This window comes from Apodemus sylvaticus, chromosome 16 (genome assembly GCF_947179515.1).
Source record: "Apodemus sylvaticus chromosome 16, mApoSyl1.1, whole genome shotgun sequence".
Classification (NCBI taxonomy): Eukaryota; Metazoa; Chordata; class Mammalia; order Rodentia; family Muridae; genus Apodemus; species Apodemus sylvaticus.
In genome coordinates, this window is record NC_067487.1 from 66,120,311 (window position 1) to 66,132,488 (window position 12,178).

At 46.0% G+C, this 12,178-nt stretch overlaps 1 protein-coding gene across 1 annotated transcript in view; it reads left to right on the forward strand.

The window, feature by feature from the left end:
- The window catches only part of Pde8b (phosphodiesterase 8B), a 118,296-nt gene that overhangs the window by 43,643 nt on the left and 62,475 nt on the right, over nt 1-12,178 (forward strand). The window contains exons 7-10 of the mRNA XM_052159649.1: nt 331-419; nt 6,116-6,194; nt 9,179-9,319; nt 10,828-10,916. Of these exons, the coding sequence (XP_052015609.1) occupies nt 331-419; nt 6,116-6,194; nt 9,179-9,319; nt 10,828-10,916 (398 nt within the window). The remainder of the gene's footprint in view (nt 1-330; nt 420-6,115; nt 6,195-9,178; nt 9,320-10,827; nt 10,917-12,178) is intronic.

The window sequence follows — 12,178 nt, forward strand, 5'->3', positions numbered from 1 at the left end:
TCCAGGATAAAGCTGGAATGGTTCAGTCATCGGCACAGCTGGCGAGGCACACTGTGCTCTTGTGTGTTTGCCTTGCTGTGACTCCCCATAATGAAGGTTCCCCCATCTTCGCTACAAAGGGAGCCAAGTGCCTCACCTGCTCTGTTGTTTCGCTAAGGTTTGAACAAGAGCTTCACAGCCTTGACAACTCTTCTATGCCTTCCCATCCTACCCACAAGATGTCTTGCATAATTAGCTACATGGGGGCAGGAGCAACTGTGAGGTTTCTCTGTTTGACTCTCTAAGAAATAATTGGAGATGTCTTATGTATTATCTTTGCTTTCTTTTCAGAGATTTATGGAGAACAGCAGCATAATTGCTTGTTATAATGAACTGATTCAAATAGAACACGGGGAAGTTCGCTCACAGTTCAAATTACGGTATGTAGCAAAATAAGACAGCGCGTGAGGTTAACGATACTTTAGAAAGTCTTAACTGTCAACAGGCCAAAGTTCACAGATTCATAACTAATGTCTGGGGGTTTTGAGGTTGTTAGACCGCCGGCCAACAGCAGGACATTAACTGGAGTCCCTAAATATAATGAAATAGGTCAAAAGCACATCTTTTTTGATAGTATCTTCAACTACATGTGGCAGTTTTAAAATGATAATTTAGGAAATCCTGCTCAATTCTTGTATAATTATATTGAGATCAAGAACAGACTTTTAAAAGTTACTTTTCAACTTCTGACTTCCAACTTCATAAATTCCTAGTTGAGTAGTTATATTCAGGGGAGATGATGAGTACATTTATTAGACTAGCTGTCATAATGGCTAAGTAGCAATTTCATGAAGTCTGCTTGTAGCCTCAATATGCATGGCATAAATTTAGGACTCTTGGTACGTATGTGGCGCTTTAAGAGATGGGTTCTCACTGGCTGGCTGTCCTGTGGAAGGTTCTCTCCGTGCCATCTTCTTAAAGGCTGCCTTGGAGAACCAGGGTCCTGGCACCTGTCTAGATGAGCTCAGGTTCTGCTCTGGCTCTGGTTCTGTTCTTACACACCTGATTTCTTCTGCCTGGCCTCTGCAAGCCAGAGAACATGAGCTGTGGGAGGCTCCTCCAGACCTTTGGACCTGTGGAAAGACCAGTTTCTAAGAGCGTCCTGGCATCCTTCAGGGAAGGCCCCACATGGTTTTTCTCTCTAGCCAACTAAGAGGAATCTTGCCATACCTCGTGCCCGGCATAAAAGCCAAGAGAGGATCTCCCTACCATTATTATACTTTTAATCATCCTTGCTTATTATATCCAAACGACAGACTAGTTTGAAGGCTAGTTTTCTTCCATCCCTAGGAAACAGTGATTGACATAGACCCACAGAAACAGGCCGCCTAAGTCTGGGTATTGCTTTGGGTGATTACAGTGGTGAAGGAAATGTAAGTGGTCACTCTCTTAGATGGGAATGTGGTGGGTTTTGTCTTTTGTTTGTGTATGTGTTTGTTTTAAGAATGTTGATGTTGCCCCCAAGCTTAATTTAATCTCTTGGGCTCCCAATGAAGGCAGAAGCAAATCACTCCAATAAGTTGTCCTGACATTCATGTGTGTCACCCTGAGTATGCATCACACACACACACACACACACACACACACCACACAAAGTAATAATAAATGAATAAACATTTCTTAAAGGTAAAAGTATGCCAGACCAGTAGAGATTCTAATATTTGAGGGATTTTGATAGTTCAAGGCCTTAAGGAATAGCACCAAAGACATTTGGAATGCTTAAACAAGGTAAATTCTTTGGTTTCTTTTTATCTGTATGTTTGCTTCAGATAACTTTATTTAGATTTTCTAAAAACACCACCTTCTCTTTGCTGCTATAATTTGTTCTTTTTAACAATGCACATTAAGTGTATATATAAGTATATGTATTTCTTAGGAGCCTCTGTTGATTTTAATTGAGAGTAAAACAGCTTAGTACTTTGATTTTTGATGTTCTTGCAATATATAAAAAGAGAAAAGAGAAAGTCCATTGTGGTCTGATCCTTTATTTCTTACAATAAAGGCAAGGAACCCAGCCCTCTATTGCTGTGACCAGGAGCCCCTCATGCTATTTTAGATGATCAGTGCTCTATATTCTTAGGCCACAGAACATGTGATAGTCCCGGCTAGATTGGGTCCTGATTCAGATTCCACACAGATTCCAGCACTGGGGCTTCCTTCAGGGAGATGTAGGGCACCTTAACCATATCAAGCAGGATGCAGGCCTGCCTGTCTTCAGGTTCCTGTGCTGCTGAGACCTATGTAGCTCATGGTGTGGGAGCTTGCATGGTCTCATCACAGTGTAGCGACAAGTTTCTCTTCTCCAACGCTGTGAGCACTACCACTTCGGCTCCTCTTCCTGCCAGGAACTGACTGGAAGAGTTGGACCCATTGCTGGGTTCATAATAGAATGCCAGGCTCTTCATGTAAACCAGCATGAAGCTAGTAGAAGGACTTGACCCAGGAAACACTGACCTAGGAAGCAGTGACCCAGGAAGTAGGGCTTACCTCACACAGGGGTGTTCTTTGTCCCTCCATAGTTTTCAGCCCTTCCCTCAGCCTTCTTGAGTTCACCCCTTTTGGGGGTGGGGAGTACATGCATAGTACTTGAATTTCTCTGGGCCTACAACATTTGGACCCATCCTACAGAGGAGAATGATTCGGACAATGACCTTGCTCCAATTCCTTAGGGTGTCCAAGGGCACGTAGAGCATCTACCTGCACCCCAAGGCAGACAAGCAGCTATGTCATTTGTTAAAGACTGGGAAATGAGCTCTTTATTATACAATGCCAGAATAATTATAGTCTAATTATGTAATACTTTCCCCTACAATTCCGCCCCCAGCTGCAGCTAAATATGTAGCCTGGCTGTCATTCTTCAAGGACACAGTCTGTACTGAGGGATGCTGCCAGTGTTAAAGGTGGACACTTAGGAGGCCAGGGCTTTGTGAATGGTGACTACCGTCTACACTTTACAAGGCAGATAAATCCCTTCTCATTCTCGCCACCACCCATGACTTCCATTGAGTAGCAATCCCATGAGTCCCCTTGCCTGCTCTTTGGTCTTCCTGACTAATTCCGAGACTCTGATTTGATGTGGACATATGCTCAGAATCTTCCTAAAAGCCATTGCTTTGCTCAGCCCCATCCTTGTTTAAGGGGATGTGTGTCTGTGCATATGTGCATGTCTGTGTGTGTGTGTGTATATCTATGTGCATGACATGTGTGTGTGTGTGTGTGTCTGTGTGTGTGTGTGTGTGTGTGTGTGTGAGTGTGTGTATGCGTGTTCTGTTTGGGTAGAATCCCGATGAAGTATATTTCTAAGATATACTTAATAGCACAATAGCACTTGTTGATCTCAGCCTGTCAAGAAGACTGTCAAGAAGACATTGAGAACCAGGAATGTTTTCCTTATGATCCTGACTACCTCTGCCCTGGTTGTAGAGCATAGTCAGGCACCCAGCATTTGCACTGTGCATTTTGCCCCCAGTGGGCCACTGTGCTATTTATGGACTTTGTCTAGACCCCACAACAATCGCCTCTTCCATCTGAACCTTTGAAATCCTTCATCTGGTGCAGAATAAATGATTACACAACCCATTATCTTTTTCTCTCTTCTGTTTCTTTTTTTTCCCTCACAGCTTTCTGACCTCTAACCTTAAGGATTAAAAAATAAAGACATTTGAGATGCAGGTCATAGTTTCCAAGAATAAAAACTAACAAGGCCACAGTGTTTTTCTGCCTGAGAAGTATGAATAATTAACACACACGATTAGGTTCCCTGGTTCTAGGAACATGACTCAAATCGATTGCCCCATTTGGCTGCTGGTTTATTTAAATAGAGTCATCAACCCAAAAATAAACATCTCAGTTGGTCACGCATGGCATGGTAGGGACAGGAAGAAGCAATACTGACTGTGTCATTCCTGTCCCTACCAATGTTCCTTCATGTCAATGGGTAGGAACTTGTTCTGCCTTTTGGGGCATTCTATCTGAAGAGTTCAGGTTTTATGGATGGTCATGAGCATGATGCTCTATATCTCTAGGGCTTATTTGAGAACCACATTATGCGCAGGCATAATGATTATGTCTGAAACACCAGTTTGCACCTTTAGTTGAGATGTACAGGTACCTCACAGCAAACCATACACCAGAGAGGAGTCAGACAAAATGTGTTCAGCAGAGCTTAGTTACCCAGCTCTCAAAGCTCACAAATCAGCCTATGTGGCTTTATGTCTCCAACCTTAGGACCTGGAACTGCTTTCCTGTGGAGCTGAGCACGGCCCAGACCAGGCGTCTGGAATGTGCTTTCATTAAACCTGACTCTCGCTTGCCTTTCAAGGGACAGTGCAGTGATGACGGTGATAACAATCTTAGCATCCTTTGCAGTGTTTTGCTGTTGATATAACATCTTTGCACACAGTGATGGTGGTTAGACAGTACACAGAACAAATTAGAGGGGTGGGGCAATTAGATGAAGAAATGGCCCGAAGGGGTCAGGACTGTCAGTGGCATCAAGCTAGTTGGGTTCTCTGCCCCGCTGAGCAGAACAAGAATGCTCTTGCTTACCTGTAAGGCAAGTAGCCATAGGAGCAGGCGCCATCTTTCAGTGCTCTGAAGTCCTTCTCACCTGTGGGTTGGTTAGCTTGCGGTCACAGAAACAGACTCAAGGAAGAAGATAACTTGTGATGAGTTTTTCCTTTCTTTTTTTTTTTTTCTTGGTATTTTTTTATTTGGTATATTCTTTATTTACATTTCAAGTGATTTTCCCTTTCCTGGATCCCCCCTCCCAGAAAGTCCCATAAGCCCTCTTTCCTCCCCCTGTTCCCCAATCTACCCCTCCCCACTTCCCTGTCCTGGTATTCCCCTACACTGCTGCACTGAGCCTTTCCAGGACCAGGGGCCACTCCTTTATTCTTCTTGGGCACCATTTGATGTGTGCATTGTGTCTTGGGTATTCCAAGCTTCTAGGCTAATATCCATTTATCAGTGAGTGCACACCATGAGTGTTCTTTTGAGACTGGGTTACCTCACTTAAGAGTTTTTCCTTTCACTAAAGGCTTTCACAAGCCTTAGAGAACAAAGCACCGAGACTCTGTGATCTTACAAGTATTATCACCTACCACAGCCTGGATTCTTCCATGTGTAGTCCCAAGCACTTTGAGAAATGCCTGCATATGCCATCTGTCACCCTGACCATTACAAAGCCCATGGAACACATATTCTTATAATCGTTCTATAGATGGGCAAGCAAGGACAAGCAAAGGCTAGAAGCGGCCTGGGATCCTGCAGCTAGAAAAGTACAGTCCGACTTTACCCAGTGCTCTGCTGTTCTCCTGACACATGGGTCAAAATGACAGCAAATTGCAATCCCTCTTAGGAGGAAAAAAAATGACAGTGAAGGATCTGCCCCACATGAAGAAATATCCATCCCTAAGCCAACATTCTCCTTTCTTTTTATTTCTCTCTTTGCACTGTGTAAGGAAGGCTTCCCTGGGATTCTTTCAATAGCAGGGTTCCAGTCATGCCGTTGCTCTGTTGGATAGATCAGAACTTAGTGTATTTGGAGTTGTTTTCTGTTGGGAAATTAGTTTAAATCTAAACCACAATTAGATTCTATTCAGATTCCTCAGGTACACAGAGGAGGTCAGCAAGAAAGGAGCTAGCTGTATGGATAGCAATACAGGTGCAAAGAACTGGGCAATGGGCGGGATCTACCGGGGCCATGTCTGTCTGTCTTCATGCCAGTGGGTGCGATTATAGGCTGAGTGATGTTGCCAACCTTAGAAAAGGAAAACAAATGTTTCTCTGCATGTTGCAAAAGGCCAGAATATCTCATGATCAGTTTTGGCCATGCTGGGTTCTCCTAATTGATGAGAACTTGACTTCTCCATGACCATGACCATGACCATGATCATGGCCATATTACAACCTTGCACATTGGATTGAAATATCAAAACAAGGGGGTACCAACACTCAGATCGTAACAATAATGAGCGCACACTGTCTGTGACTCTGGGGTCTGTCTATGTTGCTGAATTAACAAAGTTCAAACAATGTTTGTATAGAACTAACACTCATCTTGTGCATCTTTCAGGGCCTGTAATTCAGTGTTTACAGCGTTAGACCACTGTCATGAAGCCATAGAAATAACAAGTGATGACCATGTGATTCAGGTATGAGAAGAAGCTCTTCACACCATTTATACTGACAAAGAGCCTTTCAGGTTCCACCCACCTCTTTATCTCAAATACTCTCCCATAGTTTTCCCATATTTGCACATTTTCTTGAAGCAAGGAAAATCAGTATATGGGAAGATGACTGGTGAACTTCAGAATTAGTTACTCAAAAGAGAATAAAGGTTATTTTATGATTTATTGTTTTTAAACTGTAAGTGTGTGCACATGTGTGTGGGTGCCTGTAGAATCTAGGAGAGGTTGTGTGATACCCTAGAGCTGCAGTTATGGCAATTGTAAGCCACACGATATAGGTGTTGGGAACTGAACCCAGGTCTTCTAGAAAAGCAGCCAGCACTTTTAACCACTGTCTATCTAGCCCCCATAGGTTAAAGTTATTAATTCAGATCAGACTTGTTACTTCTTGGGTAGAGGTGGGAAGGATTTAGGCCATCCATAAAGAGAGTGTTTATACAGAATTGTTGAGCAAGCCATGGGATGTAGGTGGCCATGGGATGTTAACTTGCAGTTGGTATTCTCATATAAAGCATTGCAAGACTAATGTTGTCCTTCTAAAGAAATGCATACCTAGAGAATCTTTTGCCTGCCTCAAAGAGTACTTTGAAATGTACCTGATCCCCAGAATGGCACTGGCCTGACTGTAGCTGGTGTGCAGGGTCACTGAGGAGCCTCTGCTTTTATCAGTGGGGCAGGACACACAATGGCCAGCACACCATGGCCCCTGTGACATCATCCTCCTTTGGAACCCTCTGATGTCCCCAGAGTGCACACAGATATCCCTTGTTTCTATTCCCTATGAAGAGTCTCATGGGCTCACCACACCTTGCTCCTCTCACAAGCTCTCTCATTAGGCTGTCTCGGAGGAAGGAAGGAGAAGTGAGGCTAAGGATGTGATGTGCAGGGGACACTCCCGTGACCCTCATCTGGGTTACAAGCGGATACATCAAGGACAGGATGTTTCACACATGCTAGTGATTCCATCGGTAGCCCATCACGGGACACTTGAAAAGACAGCCATGTGTCTGTGTGCACATGTGATGCACTTAAACTATAGGGACAGCGTCTTCTATATCAGCCTACCTGGCCCTGCTGCCTCTGGTCTCCAGCCACCTGCACTATCTACTTGCATCCGCTCTGACACACTTGCATGTGCTTCCCATGTGCTGGCGCAGTGGTTAGCATTCTATTCCCACCGATCTTAACACAATCCTGTGGATTGTTACACATGGAAAAGACAGGGGTGCAGAGAAACGGAGTCATCCGCCAGTGGGTCTAAAGGGTTTGGGTTTGGTATGTTGGCTCTAGTCATATCTGTCCTACCTCTGGATTCTGAGGTTCCCAGATACTCAACAAAGAAAAGAGCTGTAATTAGAACTCAGATTTACAGGATGGGAAAGCGGGCCTGCAGTATGGCGATGGAGGAGACAGTTAACTGATGAGGAGAGTGATAAACCCTTTAATGTGCCCATGTGCTCCCTGGGTGTCTTCTGAAATAGTGCATATCCACATACAGCTCTAGCCTTTGCACCTGAGAATTTCAGTGTCCTTTGAAAGAGAAAGACAATTTTGATTTCTGTGTGATTCATTAGAATTTACTTCACAAAAGTCCATGGAAGCTCTTAGGAACGGTCCCAAGCCAGACTGAGCAGAGGTCAAAGGCGGCTTTCCTGGAGGAGGAGAAACATTGCAATTGGTGGGGCAGGAGTGCGAAAAGCTCTCTCAATCGAGAGAGAATGTGGGGGAAAGCTTAGAGAGGGAGACGTATAGTCAGCTGGGCCATGATGGAATGGATTCCAGCCATGCCCATGGATAGCAATGCCTGGCCCACAGAAGAGCTAGGCTGTGAGGGATCTGGGGGTCATGAAGATGGCGTCTGGACCCTCTCCTCTTCAGCCATTCCCATGGTGCCTGATAGCCAGAGATTCCTCCACATGTTTTAGCTCCTAAGGCTGATGTGTTCATAGGAGCTTTGCTCCCAAGGGAATATCATCCCCCCCACCCCACCCTGACCCCAGCGTTCCTGCATTACCCACTTCCTGATGGATTACCCTAGCCAAGGGGAGAGTGGGAACAGTTAGCGAGAACGTTTCTGAGACAGCAGATGGATGGGAGCGTTGCCCAAAGAAACCGTTGACCCAGGTGCAGTGTGCCCACATCTGCCCCCACGATTCTCCCGGCTGCGGCTACTCATGTGACGACTGTGAGCTTTAAAAAGAAACTGGAGGAGGACTGGAGCCGGGGGCCAGATAAGGCAGTAGCTCCAAATCCCAGAAGCCCAAGCAAAAGTTTGCAAAGAGCGCTCTGAGTGTGCTGACCTCCAAGTACACCGTGGGCATTCTCTGTCCTTGCCCACCCTGCACCCAGCGCTGAAAGGGTGTGCCAAAGCCCATAGGCTAGCTGTGTTTATTACTCACATTAGTGCTCCCAACCATAGCATTGATTAATAGATGGGAAAGTGGAGAGACGCATAGATTCAGAAAGCTGCCTCGCATGGTGCCACTAACAAATCTGCAGCCTGTCAACTAGTGTGTGCTTGCTTGTTTGTTATTTAGAGGTGGTCAGACATGTGCAGGAGAAGCACTGTGACACCCAGCCTCAACCCCAACCCTCTGGGGTTTATGATTGTCTTAATGGGGGTTGCCTTATAGGCAAATTTATGTTTGCCTATAGAGGTTCCCTTATTCCATGGGATGGTAAACAACGATCAAGGTCTGCAGATGCTGGACCTATTAGCCGAGGGCTTTCTGCTCCTTTGCCCTGAGGTTTCTCTGCATACTCACAGAGGACCAGTATGTCAAGTATAAGCTGCAGTATCTGTGAGGGGACCACTCCTGCCAGATGAGGAAGGAGGAGACCGCAGCACCTGCGTTAGAGTGTTGTCATGGGAACCTTTGGCTCTGTGTACCTGTATCCCCACAGCCTCCCAGTAGGGCACACTGATCTCTAACCCCTCCTGCTCACAGTATGTCAACCCTGCCTTTGAGAGGATGATGGGCTACCACAAAGGGGAGCTCCTGGGGAAGGAACTCGCTGACCTGCCTAAGAGTGACAAGAACCGGGCAGACCTCCTGGACACCATCAACACGTGCATCAAGAAGGGAAAGGTGGGTGGAGCCAAGAAACCCACCCACACTCCTCCCTGAGCGCTCCCCCTCCCTGATGCTTGAGTCTTCCATCCTTGAGATTTAACTCACTAGTAACATCATAATTCAGTGAAAGAACATCAGTTTTTGCAAAAAATGGGTTAATTTTCGATGCCACCAGGATGCCGCAGGAGCTAATTGTTTTGTGGAAGGCCACATGCTCCTTTGCATGAATATACCCAGCCTATCCTTGCTATAACATTGCATCTCTGAGCAGGATTCTACCCCAGATAGCTGCTTCGTGGGTGGTTTTTGTTTTGTTTTGTTTTGTTTTTGTTTTTTGGTTTATTGGCATTTGAGAGGAGGGGTTAGAAAGACCTAACACCCACATGGATTGGTAGGCTCTATTTATTTTATTTAGTCAAATGCCTTCCTTCTGTTCTCTGTACTCGCTGTTGTTTGATATTTGGGTACCTCTTCTTCCCCATCCCTTCCTGCCCCTGCACCCACACCCACACTTGCTGCTTCTTCTGGAGGAGATGAAGGCACTGTGGAGGCAAGAGAGGGATTTCCTGGGCAGCCACTCTCCTCCCTCCCTCGGCGCTGGGCAACCTCTTGCTTCTTCTGAGAGTTCCTACTGCTTCTTCACATGACTTTGCGTCCTTCTTCTCTTTTCTGCTGTGTAGTAGTTAAACACCGTCTCCACTGGAGAGAGCAGAAATCTGGATTATAAGAATGTCCAACTTACTTTTTAAACCAGTAATATATTTGAACATGAACCAGGAATACTATATAAACCACTCCATTTTTTTTTTCAAAAATAACCCAGGCACTTGTGGTACCCTCAAAGGAAGCCATCTTTAGCCATATCATATAGAGGAGCAGGGTATGGCTACAGGGACCTCAGTTACCCACTCCCTCCCAGAAACAGTAGAGAAAACTCCCCACCCTGAGGCTTCCTCTTTATTTCAGTCCAATTCCCATGGTCCTGAGGCAGCAGGAATCTGACTCTCCCTTTATATCATATATTGAAACTACAAGGGAACATAGTGACCCCAGAGATGCTGTGGGGGAGGGACTCTAGAATCTCAGAAAGCTCAAGTACTTCAGGAAGCATTGGAGAACTGTACAGTTATAAACAGATCCTCTGTTTTCCTTGTGTGGGTAAGGTAGTTGGACTCGCTGAGCTTCCATTTACCCATCTGTAAGTTAAGAATGAGAATATCAGGCCCACTGGTTGTTGTGGGGATTTTGAAGCTGGCTATTGGACTCTGGTGTGGTGGCAACTCCAGCTGGTGGGTGCCAGGTGTCTTAGAATTCATTCATGGCAGACAGCTTGGCAGTGGACACGCTGGCTCTTACATTTATATGTGTGACCATGATAGCATTGTAGTGGGTACAACTGTATAGCAGTTTCGTGACATGTAATGAAACTCTGTGGGAAGTTCTGACTCAACCTGCAAAGACCCAGTGAGGGAGCAGCTATGCTCTCAACGGAAGGATCTCAAGAGCTCTCTTTGTCCATGTAGGAGTGGCAGGGGGTTTACTATGCCAGACGGAAATCCGGGGACAACATCCAACAGCACGTGAAGATCACCCCAGTGATTGGCCAAGGAGGGTGAGAGCAAACTCTTCCACTCTATATTATGCTGCAGATAAGAACTCAGGCCCCCGTGGGCATTGTCTGGCACACTCTAATACCATTGGAAGCCTTAGATCAGCACACACAGTAGGGTTTGCCCTGTCCTATGTAGCCAGCAGCAATCTCCAGACATGGTCTCCCTCTGCCCCCACCCCTGTCTCCTATCCATGGTCTTTCTTGGAACGTCACTCCTGGTCCCCACCTCTCAACCTGGCCATTCATGGTCTCATTGTTCCCAATACTTCAGATTGTATTTCTCCTTGGCGAGTGAACTCCAGCTAGCACTGCTGGCTTCTGCCCTCAGGCCACAGGGTGCCAGCCTTCTTGACTCTAAGCTTCCATGGGGGCTCAGAGAGTCCCAGAGGCACCAGCCCACCCTAGAAGGTACTGAACAGGAGCCCGTAGCACCTGACCAGAGAAACCTAGGGGCCGGGCATGAGAAATAAGACATAGGATTCCCTTTCCTTCTCTTAGTTACATTCTAAGGGAAGGCTCAGAGCAGCCAGATGGGACCCCTCGCTATATCTGTACCAGTGATCTCTGTATCACTGATGAATGAGCCTTGCAGCCAGCACACAGGTCAGTACTGCCTGGTGGATTGACCCTGGAAGGGACACGTAATATGTGACATGTTGGCGAAGAAGATAAGATAGTGGTTACCTGGAACCAGACAGCCCCTCTCCACACATGGTTTTCAGGGCCACCTGAATTCATTTCAGATCACCACGTGATTACAAAGCCAGCCCATTTTGTAATATCACCCACCTATTTAAAAGCTCTTTCCCTCCAATTTTCCTTGCTGGATTAACACTCAGCCTCCTGAGAGGTCCAACCTAGTGTTCCTTTTGTGACTCCTCTCTGGGTGGCCTCTGAGAGTCGCAGGTTCCGATGGGCTCCTGAACAAGGTTTGTCCACCATGGGGAGAAGCTGTCTGCCCTCCCCTCAGGTCAGAGATCCTGACAGTGGCCTTTGGAGAGCCCCAGGAAGACGGTGGGTACCTGAGGTGGTCACAGTGACCTCATGGTCACTCTTAGAAAAAGGTTGCTGAGTCCTTTTCTGTGTGTTTGACTAGAACCAGTGGATAGCTGAAGTGGGGGAAACGTGACGCTGCCTGGTACTTTCTATCAGAATAGAATTTCCTGATTTGACAGATGAGGGAAAGAAGTCCTTTTATCCAGACGTGATTTTGTGTGATTTTCCCTAATTGTAGGCAGCGAGCTCTCAAAGGCAATTCAGAT